This window comes from Tachyglossus aculeatus, chromosome 5 (assembly GCF_015852505.1).
Source record: "Tachyglossus aculeatus isolate mTacAcu1 chromosome 5, mTacAcu1.pri, whole genome shotgun sequence".
NCBI lineage: Eukaryota > Metazoa > Chordata > Mammalia > Monotremata > Tachyglossidae > Tachyglossus > Tachyglossus aculeatus.
In genome coordinates, this window is record NC_052070.1 from 89,251,907 (window position 1) to 89,269,078 (window position 17,172).

Consider the following 17,172-nt stretch of genomic DNA (forward strand, 5'->3'; position numbering starts at 1 on the left):
TAAGCAGGTGGATTTGTGGTCCTTTCTAATATAGCCTAAGGAATCTCATGAAATGAATGCCAAGGAATTTGGATATTGGCATTCTAAACCCTTGCTGGAAATTAAGGGATTAGGAGTATTGGTCTATTTTTTATTATGTACTTGAACAAACTTGTCTTATCTTGAAAAATAATGCATTTTTTTTGCTGAAAGGAATTAGCGTTATTTTAACCGTACCTCCCCACAATTCTGACTAACCTTAAAATTCACAGAAAATTCACAAAAAAGCAAAGGCCTAACCTTAGTTAAAAACAAAGGCCAGTTTTTTTATAGTCTTGCCCTGGAAATACCTGTTTTTGAACCACTCTTCACATGGCAGATATAATCCTTGATTCTGCTACTGAGGTGGTGGGGATGGCACTATTTTGGACCTGGGTACCACCTGGGCAACCCAGAAGCCCAACCTAGGAAACTAAATTCCAACACATAATAAGAATAATAATAATAATAGTCCTCTGCATACAGTAAGTGCTCAATAAATATGATTGAATGAATGAATGAATATATCCCAGACACTGTACCAAGTGCTGGTGTGGATACAGGCAAACCGGGTTGGACACAGTCCCTGCCCAATCTGGGGCTCGCATTCTCCATCCCCATTTTACAGACACAATAACTAAGGCTCAAAAAAGTGAAGTGACTTGACCTTGGGCAAGTCACACAGCAGGTAAGTGGCAGAGCCGGGATTATAACCCATGACCTTCTGAAACCCTGGCCCAAGCTCTATCCACTATGACTCGCCGCTTCTACCCGATTAACCAAGGGTAGGTAAGATTAGGACACTTATTTGCTCCTCCACAATCAATCAATCAATCGTATTTATTGAGTGCTTACTGTGTGCAGAGCACTGTACTAAGCGCTTGGGAAGTACAAGTTGGCAACATATAGAGAAAGTCCCTACCCAACAGTGGGCTCACAGTCTAAAAGGGGGAGACAGAGAACAAAACCAAACATATTAACAAAATAAAATAAATAGAATAGATATGTACAAGTAAAATAAATAGAGTAATAAATATGTACAGACATATATACATATATACAGGTGCTGTGGGGAAGGGAAGGAGGTAAGATGGGGGGATGGAGAGGGGAAGGAGGGGGAGAGGAAGGAAGGGGCTCAGTCTGGGAAGGCCTCCTGGAGGAGGTGAGCTCTCAGTAGTGCCTTGAAGGGAGGAAGAGAGCTAGCTTGGCAGATGGGCAGAGGGAGGGCATTCCAGGCCCGGGGGATGACATGGGCCGGGGGTCGATGGTGGGACAGGTGAGAACGAGGCACGGTGAGGAGATTAGCGGCAGAGGAACGGAGGGTGCGGGGTGGGCTGTAGAAGGAGAGAAGGGAGGTGAGGTAGTAGGGGGCGAGGTGATGGAGAGCCTTGAAGCCGAGGGTGAGGAGTTTCTGCCTGATGCGCAGCCTCAAGGCCCAAAAGCACAGAAGAGCCCCTAAAGTCTTGCAACTTACCTCCATTATCCCCGGCCCTGATGTAGTCACACCTCCCGAGGCAGTCGTCCTGCTGCTCTCAATCACAATCTCAATCTCAATCTGTCAAAGTGTAAGCAGCTGAGATTTAATATAGCGAGTATATAGCAGTGGCAGTGGGCCAACTTATCTACTATGGCGAATGACACACCACGAGCTCAGTAGAGGGTTCATCAGCAAGGGGCAGTTTGGGAGGCCGTGGAAGCTGATCTCAGCAGTTAAACGAGGAGGTGACCGTCAGGCATTCGGGTGAGTGTCTTGTTTGTTAAACTGTAGACTTCACATGCCTCAGCTGCCCATGGAGAAACCGAACCAGTCTGGAGGAAAAGGAGCTGCTTGAGCAACTTGTGGCTCCACCATCTTTCTGGCCCCAACCTGAGGCTTTTCTCAGCCCAGAAGTTGTTTGTCGAGGCTTGGTGCCTTAACTCCTGCCTCTGGAGCCAGGACTGTGAAGGCTTCCCTAAGAAAGCCTTAATACTTGGCTCACTAGCTGGGTCCTGACCTCTTTGTAGCCACACTAAGCGCTGGGGTGGGTACAAGCACATCAGGTTGGACACAGTCCCTGTCCTACGTGGTACTCACTCTCAATCCTCATTCTACAGATGAGGTAACTGAGGCCCAAAGAAGTGTAGTGACTTGCCCAAGGTCACAAAGCAGACAAGTAGAGGAGCCAGGATTAGAACCCATGATCTTCTGTCTCTCAGGCCCATGATCTGTCCACTATGCCATGCTGCTTCCAATTTCAAGCGTCTAGTGCAGACTATGTACAGAAGGAACAACTAATAAACAGTCAAGACTGTAAGTTAGCTGTGGGCAGGGAATGTGCTTATCAACTCTGTTATATTACACTCTCCCAAGTGCTTAGTCCAGTGCTCTGCACACAGTAAGCGCTCAATAAACATGATTGACCGAATGAATGACTTAGCCAGACCCCATTAACTCAGTATCTTTTATAAGGAGTGTTCGTACCTGGTTGTGCAGTGTGTGGGACTGAAGGAAGAAGTTTCCTGCTTAAACAGTGACAATTTGCTGTTTCACAGGGAAATTGAAAGAGTGGAGTCTCATTTTATACGGCACGGCTGAGCACCCTTACAACACGTTCAGTTCCCATCAGTCGCGGTCAAGAATGCTGGAGATTTCAACGTCTGAACTGGAACCATCCAAAATCGCTTTGTTCCATAGTCAGATGGAGGTCCCGGACGATGAGGATGATTACACAGGTAAAGGCACCCAGAAAAAGAGTGCTAAAGTGTCTCGCTTTTCACTGGGTCGCTTAAGCTGTGGGGCCTGTACCAGGCAAATGGTGGGTGATGAAATTTTATGGCTTATTTTGCTTGGAAGTAGTAATAATGAGAGTAATTTGCACTTACACAGCTCCTTCCATCCAAGGCTCTTCTAATATTTTACAGACAAGTAAGTATTCTACGGACAAGTAAGTATTTTCTCCTTTTCCCAGGCTAAGAAGCTGAGGCCAAATGTAGTTTAAAAATATAGCGCAAGTAGAAGCAAGACCAGACTGAAGGACAATATTTTTCTTCTCATTAATAGCTTCTGCCCCAACTCAACTCCCTAGTCGCCACTTCCTTTAGTTAGTTAACTAATTGTTAGTTATCTAATAACAATGGTATCTATCAAGTATTTGTTATGGGCCAGATACTGTGCTAAACACCGGAGTAGATACAAGGTAAATAAGTCCCTGTCCCACATGGAGCTTGTAGCTCTAAGAGGGAGAGACAACAGGGATTTTATCCCCACTTGTCAGATGACGAAGCTGGCACACATATTTTAATAATAATAATAATTGTGCTTACTATGTGCCAAGCACTGTTCTGAGCACAGGGGTAGATGTGAAGTAATAATAGTAATAATGATGGCATTTGTTAAGTGCTTACTATGTGCCAAGCACTGTTCTAAGCACTGGAAGACATGCAAGGTAATCAGGTTATCCCACGTGGGGCTAACAGTCTTAATCCCCATTTTACAGATGAGGTAACTGAGGCACAGAGAAGTCAAGTGACTTGTCCAAAGTCACACAGCTGATCGGTGGCAGAGCCGGGGTTAGAACCAACGACCTCTGACTCCCAAGCCCTTGCTCTTTCCACTCCCTGTCCCACCTGGGGCTCACAATCTTAATCCCCACTTTACAGATGAGGTAACTGAGGCACAGAGAAGTAAAGTGGTTTGCCCAAGGTCACACAGCAGACATGTGGCGGAGCTGGGATTAGAACTCCCAGGCCCGGGCTCTTTCCACTGGGCCACACTGCTTCAGAAGTTAAGTGACTTGCCCAAGATCACGCAGCAGACAAGTGGAAGAGCCGGAACTTAGTTGTGGTATTTATCAAGTGCCTTCAGTGTGCCAGGCATTCTGCTAAGTACGGGAGTAGAATCAAGATAATCATACATGGGGCTCACAATCTAAAAGCCACTCAGTCGGTTCTCCCACTGCTACTTAACTTGCTCCTCTCCCACTGCAACCCAGCCTGAGCACTTAGCTCTTCCAACACAGGCCTACCTACCGTACTTGATTCTTGTCTCTCTTGCTGTCAGCCCCTTGTTCACGTCTTTCCTCCTGCCTGGAACTCTCTCCCACTTTGTATCTGACAGACCACCACTCCTCCCATCTTTAAACCACTACTAAAGTCATATCTCCTCCTGGAAGCCTTCCTTGACTAACTTCCCATCTCCCCACCTTATTCTCTTTTCCTTTTGTGTCACCTATCCACTTTGGTCTGTGCCCCCCAGGCACTTTAATACTCACCCCGCCCCAAAGCCCCCAACACTCATGTACCTATCCTAATATTCTATTTCCCCATCTGTAATTTATTTTAATATCTCTCTCCCACTAGATTGTAAGCTCCTTTAGAGTAGGGATCTTGAAATAGTAATGATGACGATAGAGGTATTTATTAAGCACTTACTGTGTGCCTTGCTTGTACTAAGCAGTGGGATAGATACAAGATAATCAGGACAGCCACAGTTCTGTCCTACAAGGGACTTACATTCTAAATAGGAGGGAGAACAGGTTTTGAATCCCCATTTTACAGAAAAGTTAACTGACTTGCCCAGTGGGCAAGTGGCAGAACTGGGATTAGACTACAGATCTCCCGACTCCATCCATCTGTACTTTTTCCACTAGGCTATGCTTTTTTTCCAGTTCTGTTGTACAACAGTAACAACAGTGAAAACCGTATTGTACTTCCCCAGCCACTTAGTAAAATGCTGTGTACACAGTAAGCACTTAGTAAATACCATTGGTTGATTGATTAAGAGATGTGGAGAGCGGGAAACATCCCCATTTTACAGATGAGGAAACTTGGAACACAGAGTGACTTACCCAAGGTCACACAGGAGGCCAGTGGCAAAGTCAGAATTAGAACCCAGATTTTCTGACTCCTAGTCCCATATTCTTTCCACTTAGGCCAGGCTGCTTTTCAAACTGAAATCAACCCTGAGCCACGGTGAATTGTATGGGTTTTTCTTTAAAACCTCTTTCTAAAGGAAGTTCCGGTTAGAGGAAGGTAGTAGTTAAAGGAGTGACCTTCTTAAATAAACTTAAATGGGGTCCTTACAAAAGAAGTAATTGTCTGTTAACAGCTCTGGAAATTTTAAGCCCACAGATACTGATGCTAAACAAGGAGAGACTTATACACATTTTACAAGAGTAACAGAGAAAGTCTTCTGAGAATTATTTTTTGTGTGACAGGGTCAAAATATTTTCAGTACAGTTTCAATTTTGATGGAAGCCCTGACTTTCACTAGGTGTTTCTGAGGTCAGGGATAAATAACAGTCCTGTAGAAAAAGCCTTTCACAGTCTGATATAGATGTTTTAAATATATCCATTTAGCCACAATCTGTGGTCTAATGATGGTAGATGTATAACAGATAAGAGGCATTGACTCTCAAAATAGAACAAAAGTTCCAATAGTTTTACTAAACGGTAATCTGTTCCCTGAGCTTTGAGACTTCATGAAAGCCATTAGAAAGTAACAGGGCAGCTTTAGTTTAACACAGTTTTTTAGATAAATATTATGGGTGTTAGATAAATCCTGGAAGACATTTAAGCGTACAGATGTTGAAGTTATGCAATGTCTGTCTGAAAATTAACAAAATGGAGAATTCATACCTTGGTGAACGATTCATTTAATGTATTCTGTATTCAGCTAGTATCCATCCAGCGTAAATTAGTGTGGATTCAATTTAGAAATTTCACCAAACCTCCCACTAAAATGAGTATTAAATTGTGCACACACTAATCTACTGTGGTTTTTCCCTTTAGTTTATAAACTCTAGTAAGACCCAGTAATTATTAATGAGGGCCTGAATAGTTTCTTCAAAACTTAGCATTGTTTGTGTGTTTTTCATAAAAAGTACAAGATATTTTTATGCGTGGAGAATGAAAGGCATAAACTTGTAGTTCACTGTGACATCAGCCTTTCAATGTAATAACCCAACCCACTGTAAACTCCCTATAGTCTTGTCGAAAAACTATTAGAACTCTCAATTTCTCTTCCAACCTAATTGGTCTGGAGAAATATCCAGGTGACTTCGTGGTCCCGCTGTCCCTCCTTTCTCACTGAAAAATGAACATCATATTCCCTGTGAAGTCATCGCTTCATGGTTCAGTATGTTTCTTTGCAGATATTGAAAGATTTTTAGACATTATTTTCTCCCTTGCCCCTCTCCATGCCCCCCGCCCACAAAAAAGTCTAAAATTGTTGAGAAAGATCGTTTCGATGAAGGAAAGACTAACTGGGGTTCTTCTCTGGGTACTATCAATGCATGTTTTGAAGAACAGCATCTGCAGGGAAAGGCTGAAAGGGAATCATGTTAACTGCTCTCATTTCTCAGGGCTGCTACTGCAATGACAGTATCTACTAGGATGAAAAATTTAGATTAAATGACTAGGGAGTAAGAGAGTGAGTGGATAATCTATGCAAGTGTTTGCACCAATCCCCATGGTCATTACACAAAACTGCGTAATGATTCAAATTAAGCGATTCTTTGAATTATGCTGCAAATAACCATTGATGATATCAACCAAGCAAAGAATGAAAATCTTTTGGGGTGTGTGAAATCGAAAGCCTCTCAAAAGTAGCGTAACATTGGAAAGAATTCAGCTTTTGAAGTTGTGATACAAAACTAAGCTAGTTTTGACCCCAACTACCTTCCTGGACTGGAAACGAAAACAAAACTAGCTCAGCAGAGTGAAAATCCTAAGACATTGTAAGCACACAGGGTGCTTCAGGTATTTGGATTTTATAGAAATCAAATGTCCAGAATGGAAATTTGTTTTTAGGGAGAGGAAGGTCATGTTGGAGGGAAATGGTAAGCAATCAAATCATAGTAAGAGCAGAAAGAGGTTGCATCAGGAATGTGTGAAGACAGTTTTAAAAACAACGATAATACTTTGTACCTGTGTGTACATTTCAAGGAGCCAGTGAGTTCTAAGGCGTCCCAAGACTCTTTAGTAGCTGTGATGTAGGGTCTGGGAAACCCTTATGTGTAGCTTTTGTTTAACCTAAAAGCATCTCTATGGATGAAAGAAAATACTTCTGTCTTAAAGGTCCATGTCATCCGGAGTGTGGCGACAAAGGATGTGATGGACCCAATGCCAACCAGTGCTTAAACTGCATCCATTTCAGTCTTGGTGGTGTCAAAACTGTCAGGTAATGGGTGAGAAATCCTTTAATTGTATTATTTCTCAGCTGGAGTGCCAAAGAATGAAGCATAGTTTTCAAATTTTGTTTTAGAATAACAGCAAATCAATAGCCTGGGAATATTACTAAATGGTTCTCGGTCTCAGTGCATTGATCTCTCCACCAGACTGTGAGGCCTCTTCGTCAGTGAAACAATCATATTTGTGTGTGTGTGTGTGTGTGTATAAGGGCCAAAGAGCTGGGAGTTTTTAGACAGTCCAGTTTGTTATCATTTGCAGAAAAATCTATTTCCCTAGCAAATGATTCTTAATAAACATTTTTTATTAATAATAATAAGAAGAAGAATAGTTTTTGCATTAAGTACTTACTCCATGCTAAGCACTGACATAGATCCGGTAAAATCAGATCAGAAAGAGTCCCTGTCCCACACAGGGCACAGAGCCCAAGAGGGAGGGAGAACATTATTTTATCCACATTTTACAAATGAGTAAACTGAGGCACAGAAAAGTCAACTGATTTGCCTGAGCCACACAGCAAGTAGGCGAGAGAGCCAGGACTAGTCTCCTAACTGGGTCCTGAGCTCTTTCCACTAGTCCGCGTTGCCTCCATTTAATGACATTTAAAAACTAATATGTGGCAGGTGACGTGGTGTGAGAGTGAAGTGTACCATCCTTCTGGTAAATTACACTACTGCCTTGGACCAAAAAAATTCTCGAGTTAACTGCTCTTTTAGACTGTGAGCCCACTGTTGGGTAGGGACTGTCTCTATATGTTGCCAATTTGTACTTCCCAAGCGCTTAGTACAGTGCTCTGCACATAGTAAGCGCTCAATAAATACGATTGATGATGATGATATGAGCAGACAAGTTATATCCTCTAGACTGTAAGGTCACTGTGGACAGAGAAAATGCCTTCCAACTTGTATTTTACTCTCCTAAGTGCATAGTACATTACACAGCAAGCAATCAATAAATACCATTAATTTATTTAAAGAAATATCAGAAGTAAACATAACCCTGAAATAATAGCTGGGGATGAATCGCACATTTTGGGATTTTGGAATTGGGACTAAAACTCTAGTGAGGCATAAATGGTACCTATCAATCAATTAGTTTTTATTAAGTGCTTACTGTGTGCAGAGCACTGTACTGCATGCTTCGGAGAGGGCAATGCAACAAAGTCGGGAGACTCATTCCCTGCCCACAAGGAGCTTTCACATGTTCAATTTACTCTTAAAATAGCAGAATTTTTGCTAAGAGTTCTTGTGAGCCTGAAGTCTGGTAGGAAGTCACCTATGGAATACTTCAGGGCATGGACCCTTCTCTACTAGAAATCAGAAAAAAACATTCCCAAATTTTGTTTCTATTTTGTAATGGCATGGGATGTAAGATCCAGGGTTGATTCTCCTGCTCTGGCCCCTATTTAAAAAAAAAAAAATTTTTTAAGCCTGCCAGCTGTTTAAGGCACCAGGAACCTTCATTCCTTTTTTTATAGGCTTCCTGAAGCAACTACCCGGTGCAAATCATTTTGAAACCCCTGATCACTCTTCTCATCCCTTAAAGGTTATGATGGATCCCTGGTTTAATAAACCAGGATTTTTCCCAAATGAGCTGCTCGGTTTTCATATGGAACTTCCATTTTAATGTGTCAGTATGTGGAAATGAGAGGCGTGGCACTTGGGTTGCTGTGAATAAAGCTATCGTTGTGGTTGTCTGATTACTCCTTTTCTACAGGAAGTGTGTGAATGTTTGCCCTCCAGGGTACTTTGGCGATGCTACTTCAAGAAGGTGTCGAAGGTGTCATAGAGGATGCGAGACCTGCACGGGCAGGAGTCAGAACCAGTGCTTGTCTTGTCGCCGAGGTTTTTACCACCACCAAGACACACACTCCTGTGTGAACATGTGTCCCGCTGGATTTTACTCCAACGAAAGTAAGGACTGTCAATGTCTGTGGCGCACGGCCCCTGGATTTAGGCACTAGAAAAGTACAGTCAGCTCTCTGTTATTCAGGAGGTGATTCTCCAGTTTGAGCCTGCCGCTTTGCTTCTCCTTTCTCTTCCTCCTGTATCAGTCATTGGTATTTTTTGAGCCTCTCCTGAGGGAGATTCACTTTAATAAGCCCTTAGGACTCTAAGTCCCTCTTGACTTATGTAAAGGGAATGTGTCTGCTGACTCGGTGTATTGTACTCTCCCAAGCATTGGGCCTCGTTGCATTTTTTTGTTGAAACAGCATGGCTAGTGAAAAGAGCACAGACCTGGGTGCCAGAGGACCTGGGTTTCTGTCTGGACTCTGCCACATTCCTGCTGGGGCAAGTCACCTAAATTCTCTGTGTCTCTGAGGTTCCCTTATCTGCAAAATGGAGATTCAGTACCCATTCTCCCTCTTATTTAGACAGTAAGCCCCGTATGAGATTTGATGATCTTGTATCTAAACCAGCGTTTAGTATGGTGCTTTACACATAGTAAGTGCTTACCACCTAATAATAATAATAATAATGGCATTTATTAAGTGCTTACTATGTGCGAAGCACTGTTCTAAGCACTGGGGAGGTTACAAGATGATCAGGTTGTCCCACAGGGGGTTCCCAGTCTTAATCCCCATTGTACAGATGAGGGAACTGAGGCACAGAGAAGTTAAGTGACTTGCCCCAAGTCACACTGTTGATAAGTGGCAGAGCCGGTATTCGAACCCATGCCCTCTGACTCCAAAGCCCGCGCTGTTTCCACTGAGCCACACTGCTTCTCTTCCATATACCACAGTTGTTACTATTTTAGTGTTCTGCACACAGTAAGCACCTAGTAAATAGCAGTGATTGATTTAAGAAAGCACAACAGAAGTGGGGCCCACAAGGATTTTACATTCTAATGTATTACAATCTAGTGTTCTGTCTTCCGATCCTTTCACTGTGCAGAGGCAGGGGGAGGAAGTAGAGTCCTCCCTGAGCCCAAGCAGCTTGACATAGTGGCTAGAGCCCAGGCCTGGGAGTTAGAAGGTCATGGGTTCTAATCCCAGCTCTGCCACTTGTCTGCTATGTGACATTGGGCAAGTCAGTTCACTTCTCTGTATCTCAGTTCCCTCATCTAAAATTTGGGGGTGAGACTGTGAGCCCCACGTGGGACAGGGACTGTGTCCAACCCGATTTGCTTTCCAGTGCTTAGAACAGTGCTTTGCACATAATAAGCACTTAACAAATGCCATTATTATTGTATCCACCCCAGTGCTTAATACAGTGCTTGGCACATAGAAAGCGCTTAACAAATACCACAATTATTATAATAGTATAGAATAATACCCAGGCTGGTTGATTCCTCACCGTGTTGGGCCTCTAGGAGCTGGCAAGCCAAGGTAAGATGGAGCTATGGTCTCCAGCCTGTGCCGGAGCCCACCTTCAGAGTTGTGTGTCTCAGTCTTTAAACCCCAGCTGGCCTCAATCAATCAATCCATCGGTGACACTGTACTAAGTACTTGAAAGAGTGCAGTAAAGTAGACATAATCTCTGTCTTCAAGGAGCTTAACATCTAACTGGGGGAGGCAGATAGTAAAATAGAGTTTAAAGCAATATACCTAAGTGTCGTGTCTCATGCTTTTCAAATTCTTTCTTCCCTGATGACGTCTTCCCTGAAAGAAAGTCTGGTTTGCGAAGAATTGGAAATATCTGTGTACATTTTTGTTTGTCTTTTCCTTCCTAGCAGAGTTAATTGGCAGGGGTCCCTACTAGCTCTAGGTTGTTGCCCAGCAAGTGTGATCCCGCTGTAGCAGAATTTTGGGGCAAATTCTTCAGTAAAGAATCCTTTGTAAAAATGTTCCCCGGAGCTTGTAATCCATTCAGGATGGAAGTCGGCAGCACTCACTGATCTATGTGTGACTCATAAAAGAATTTCAATTCAGTAAACTCACTCCACCGGACTAGAAGATGGGTCTATTCCTGTTAGAATTGAGTAGTACCAGGGCATTTTTCCTTTTAAAATGGGAAAATGTAAAGTTTTGCCTTTCAAGTGTCTTAATTCTGTATGATGAGTTATGGAAAGATCAATGACTCCCTCATGTAACACCTGGTTAAGTGCTCTTTAAGTCAGACTCAAGCTATCACTGGCCGCCAATACACGCATAATTGGTTCTTGGAAAATGCTACTTTCTGAGGAGCTATTCTTTCACAGTCTTTGAAACGTTCATGCCTTCCACTTCCTGAGCTTGTTAGAGCAGATTTTATGCATTCTGACTCTTTCCCCCACCGAACTCCCTCCATTTGTTTGCTTGTTTTCAGGTCAGAAATATTGCCTAAGATGTCATCCAAGTTGTAAAAAATGTGTTGGTGAGCCTGAGAAATGTACTGTCTGCAAAGAGGGTTTCAGGTAAGATATCCGTGTTATGCAGTTTATCTTTACATGTGTTGCCACTAGTTCTTGGCTTTTCTAAATTAAAAAAGTAGCAGAGCTGAAGATTATGATTTTTCTGTCTTCTGCTCCTAAAATTTTTCATTTCCCTCAAAATTTGGCATGACAGGGCAACAATTTTAAATAATTTTCTCTGTATATTTCCTTGAGGTGACAGAGTACCATGAGATGAATTATGGCTGTGAATTTTGTGATCTGAAATTTTTCATTGGATCAGTAAAACTAGCTCATAATGAAGCATTGATTTCATAGAAACTTCTGAACCGCTCCACTAGTTCGGACTTCGTAGTTGAAAAAACCTTTTCCTAAGTATTTGTTCATTCAATTAATGTTTCTAAGTGTATCTTCAATTCCCTTTTGTACCTTGGAGGGCATTAACCACAAATTCAGCCAGGTGCAGAAGAAAGAAAAGCCTCTTTGCACTCACTCCTCTAAGAGCCCATTCTTGACCTGGACCAGAACATTACCATCTAGAAACCTGTACCTTCTGAGGCCGCCAACAATGTCGCTTCCTTCACTGTGAGAGGTTGAACACAGTGTGATTGATAGAATTGCCAGTCAGATTCAGCCACCAGCCAGAACGTCCTTGAGAATTACTCTCTAGGACAGCGTTTCCCATCCGACACAGCACAGCACATCACTTGGTCCTGATAGATAGGATTCTCAGTATGCCTGGGTACCTTCACCGTGTTGGATTTACCTGCCGGAAAAAGTGTCTTTGGCAGGAAAGGTAGATCTGAAAAAAGGTAAAGTTAGATGAATGACTTCTTTCTGGAGGGACTCTAGCAAGCTCTGTAATAATTGCCACTTTCTGAAAAGTAGAAATGGTGAAGCCAGGAAATAACATCTACTCAGATAAATAAAAATGGAAAACACTGTCAGCTCTAATCCTCAGAAAGCTTTCTTTTATTGTACAATATCCTTTTAAGCTGTGTCTTCAAATCATCCTTGTCATGTTAAAGCATCCGGAGACCCGCCAGAAGCTACTTTCCTCAGACCATCTAGCTCTTTAGAAGTGTAAATTTGTAAGAAATGTTACATGTGGGAATGTTAGTTATTAAAGGCATGATTTAACTGTCATTCTCAATGGGCAAGGTAAAGATCCGTTTGTTGTTACTTAGGGTGCTTGCTAGAGTTGCCTCCAGATATGTTGTCTTAATAGCTTTCCATGCTACGGAATTCACCGAAATTATTTGATGTTAAATGCAGGAGTTTAGATTTGACATATTCTGGGCAAGCAGCTGGATATCGTCCTGTATTAGCAGCATTTAGATTGCATCATATATTTATTTAGTGCACTTAAATCTCATGCTTTGAAGCAGTGAGAAAAATATCAAAATGATCAATTTTGCACAACCTCGGTGTAGAAGGCAGCGCAATGTTGCACAAGATTTTGGTTTCTTTGATGTACTTTTCTAATGAAGTCAGCAAAGCTCAGTCTTATATCTTAGTAATGGAATTACACAGCAAGTGGTGTCACCCGTTGCCAAAAAAAGAATCTGGGTCAAATATTTAAAAGGAAATTCTGCTCCCTACTTTGACATGCCACCTTTGAAAATTAGCCATCTGTTTACCCTGAAGTCTTGAGCCTATAATTTTCAGAAAGCCGTGGCATCTAATTTTCCCCCTTTATAGTCCCCACAGGGCCTTTAATTCCTTTTGAGTCGTGGTTTGGGATTCTCCTGCATGGATGACGTTAGAGTCACAGACAGTTTTAGAGCAGTCCTGGAGTTCAAGCTTAGACTCAGATTTCAGACCAACTCCAGACTGAGCCAAAGTCCCATGGTTCATTCATTCACTCAGTCGTATTTATTAAGCACTTACATCAGTGCACTTGGGAGAGGGCAATACAACAATAAACAGACACATTTCCTGCCCATAATGAGCTAACAGTCTAGAGGTTCCTCTAGATTTAGACCACATCTCCCTCTCCCTCTTTAATCTCAAGGGGTAGTTTGGTTTGGAAGTTACGCCTTACTTCTCTATCCGTTATCCTCCATCTGTATAGCTCCTGGACCCTAGTTAATTCCAGGACTCTGCTGGCTTTCTAGGCCATTCCAACCGAGACCTGTGACATTGTCCTCCATTCCACTGGCTAAGAATAACTAGGTTCAATGGAGACCGAGGGAATAATAATTAATAATAATAACGATAATAATAATGGTATTTAAGTGATTACTAAGTGTCAGGCACTGTATTAAGTGCTGGGATGGATATAAGCATTCAGGTTGGACACAGTCCCTGTTCCACATAGGGCTCACAGTCTTAGTCCCCATTTTACAGATGAGGTAACTGAGGCACAGAGAAGTGAAGTGACTTGGCCAAGGCCCCACAGCAGACAAGTGGAAAAGCCAGGATCTTCTTAGGTTATTCTTGATGTCTATAAACCGCTGGTCTGATTCTATCTCTTTATTTTTGTCATCCCTCTCTCCCCCAAATGATAAAAACTTCTTTGAGTGGCTGAGAACCAAAGGTGATTCAATTCGCTTGTTTGATATGTAATGCTCTTCTTCTTTTGGGTCATAGTTGAAGTTGGAAGGATGGGGCCTGCATAAATGGATTATTCAACCTGCAAACCCAATCCTCCATGTGTTGGGAAAAGTCACTTCTTGTGACACTTCTCTGTGGTGGCATTGCTTCTGGGTGGGGGTTCAGATCGGAAGATACGTAGATGAAGCCAGATCTAGAAGAGAACAGGTCAATTGTTAGAATGGCTTCGGTCAGACCCAGAATAGTTGATAATATGCCTCACCCCAAAATGACCCTAAATTCCCAGTAGAGAGATGGCTGGGGCACTTTCAGGGATGAGGGAGTGAGTCCAACCCAAACCCATCTGGGTCATTTTCAGGCCACAGGGATCAGTCCCTCTGGCAATTCTGTGTTTAAACAGGGTTTTAAAAGTCCTTTTGAAGTTCTGGATCCTAGGGAACTATCTCTGCCTCTTCATGAGCTCCTCAAGACAGTAAATTTGCTGTGGGCGGGGAATCTGTCTTCTATTTTGTTGTGCTATACTCTCCCAAGTGCTTAATACAAAGAGCTCAGTAAACCCCTCCGTGCTGTATCCCAGAATGTTACAAAACAGACAGCTATTTGTTAGCACTTTTATGCCTCTGTAAGGAGTTTTAAATACAAAGCACAAGAGCATTAGACTGTAGGTACAAATTTGAGTGCTGCTTTTTCTCCCTTTTCCAGCCTGGCAGGAGTTCGATGTATCCCAGACTGTGAACCGGGGACATACTTCAACTCTGCTTTGATCGAATGTGGGAAGTGCCATTCAACATGCCATACCTGTGTAGGTAAGGTAATTATCAGCTGAAAAAGTCTTTCATTTTCATTAGTCCAAACAATCGTTAAGCTGAATTACTGGCAGATAAACAGGCCAACTTTTCTGAAACCTAAAAAACTATTGCTCTTTACAGACTTGAGCATTTATTGCATTTTAAAAAAACACAAAGGGACACTTTGCACTAACAAGTGTGGTTTTCAGAGCGTTAAAAACCAAACCAATAATTCTTGTAGTCTGAGCAGTGAATGCTGATTGTTCAATGCCTGCTGGTCCTCCTTGTGCTGACTGGAACCAAGAGAAAAATGGTCTGGATAAAAAATTGCTTGCTTTAAATATTCCAAGACCTTAAAAAATTGGGTTTATGATATTTAATATTACCTTTTTAAAAACCTAAACTTCATTTTCCTTTTCCAGTGACCTTCATTTTTGAAGGTATTTTTGAGAGTCAATTAGGATTCTGCCACTCCCTTGAATATGAAAATTTATCTCTGAGTTCTGTGAAGAATATTTTAATATACAATATGTATATTGTATATATATTATATAATATTTTAATAGAGAGAGAATATGTGTGTGTAGTAGTTTCATATTTTCTAGCAACCTTATTAGGTTGCTGTGGTTAAAAATTTGGACAGATATCACTGGGCATCTGGAGGGTAGTTGAATGACTAATGCTGCCTTAGAAAAGGAACGTGAATGAAATGTTGACCAACACAATTCAACAAGGAGCAACCCTCTAGTGGGTCACCCCAGAAACGTGAAGCCTCTGTATCTATAAATGACCATGAAAATCTAGTACCAGCATTCCTACAGTAGTTGTAAGAATATAGTTAGTGTGCAGAGTGGCACAGTTTTGGATCCCCTTCTGTTCTCCATCTACACTAACTCCCTTGGAGAATTCATTCACTCCCATAGCTTCAAAGATGATTCTCAAATCTACATCTCCAGCCCTGATCTCTCTCGTTCTTTGCAGTCTCACATTTCCTCCTGCCTTCAGAACATCTCTCTTTGGAAGTCCTGACTATACCTCAAACTTGAAATATCCAAACAGAACTCCTTATCTTCTCATCCAAACCTGTTCTCCCCCTTGACTTTCCTATCACTGTAGACAGCACCACCATCCTCCCTGCCTCAGTGTTAACCTCAACCAATCTTTCACAGTTGTTGTTCCACAGGGGGCTCACAGTCTTCATCCCCATTTTACAGATGAGGTCACTGAGGCACAGAGAAGTTAAGTGACTTGCCCAAAGTCACACAGCTGACAAGTGGCGGAGTGGGATTAGAACCCATGACCTCTGACTCCCAAGCCCGGGCTCTTTCCACTGAGCCAAGCTACTTCTCTGATCTGCTTCTCAGATCAGACAGTCCTTGTATTGTTAGGGTAGAGATGGGAAGAGCAGCATTTTCCCACATTTACAGGTGACGAAACTGAGATATAGAGAAGTTAAGTGATTTGCCCAAAGATACAAAGCAGGTCAGTGGCAAAGCTGAAACTATAACCAAGATCTCCCGACTACCAGCCCCTGGTCTTCAGTTAGATCACACTGCTTTATGGAGTAAGCATTGCTCATTTTTTAGGAGAATCTGAGGCATCTGGCTAGCGAAGTTATCCAGGGCTGAAATCTAGCCTGTGCTCTTTCCCCTACAGTTCTCCTTCTTTTAACAGTTCAATTAATCGTCCTTGGACACTAAGACCTTTGCAAATATGAAATGCTCCTGATTCCTAAATGAGCCCTTTTTCCTCCTAGAGCCGTCCCCTACGACAAGATGCCCAGGTTAACTTAAGTGGCACCTTAATCCGTGTGAAAGATGTTGATAATAAGCAAAACGGGCCTGCAATTTCTGAGAAAAACCCAAAATCCAATAGGCATAGCAAATAGGTGTTTTCTTTATTCCAATCATCTGGAAATGTGCTTGCTGATCTCCATTTCAGTGTCTCACAATCCTCACAGTCAAGGCATCCTCCCTGATGTATACAAAAATCAATTAATGGCATTCATTTTGCCTGTGTAATACGAGGACAGTGTACTCCTTGAATGAACATTGGCCTTCAGATTCTGTCAGCTTTCTCCCTCCTGTTTATCCATTCCCTTCTCCTACTGTGCCCTAGCTCAATCTCCTTGTTCATCTCAGCCTAATCTGTTTGTCCTCAATTCTTGCACTGCTGACCCCCTTCCCACATGGAACTTCCTCCCCTTTCAAATCCAAAAAACCACAGCTCTCCTCATCTTCAAAGACTTTCTGAAATCACCTCTCCTGCAGGAGGACATCTCTGATTAATTTTACTCTTCCCAGTGTATATTCCCCCTAACTGCCACTTCAGC

At 42.4% G+C, this 17,172-nt stretch overlaps 1 protein-coding gene across 1 annotated transcript in view; it reads left to right on the forward strand.

Moving 5' to 3' along the window:
• PCSK6 (proprotein convertase subtilisin/kexin type 6) overlaps positions 1-17,172 on the forward strand; it is a 164,670-nt gene that overhangs the window by 134,597 nt on the left and 12,901 nt on the right. Inside the window, exons 14-19 of the mRNA XM_038747349.1 lie at positions 2,551-2,730; positions 2,885-2,923; positions 7,075-7,177; positions 8,902-9,098; positions 11,433-11,520; positions 14,755-14,858. Coding sequence (XP_038603277.1) covers positions 2,551-2,730; positions 2,885-2,923; positions 7,075-7,177; positions 8,902-9,098; positions 11,433-11,520; positions 14,755-14,858 — 711 coding nt within the window. The remainder of the gene's footprint in view (positions 1-2,550; positions 2,731-2,884; positions 2,924-7,074; positions 7,178-8,901; positions 9,099-11,432; positions 11,521-14,754; positions 14,859-17,172) is intronic.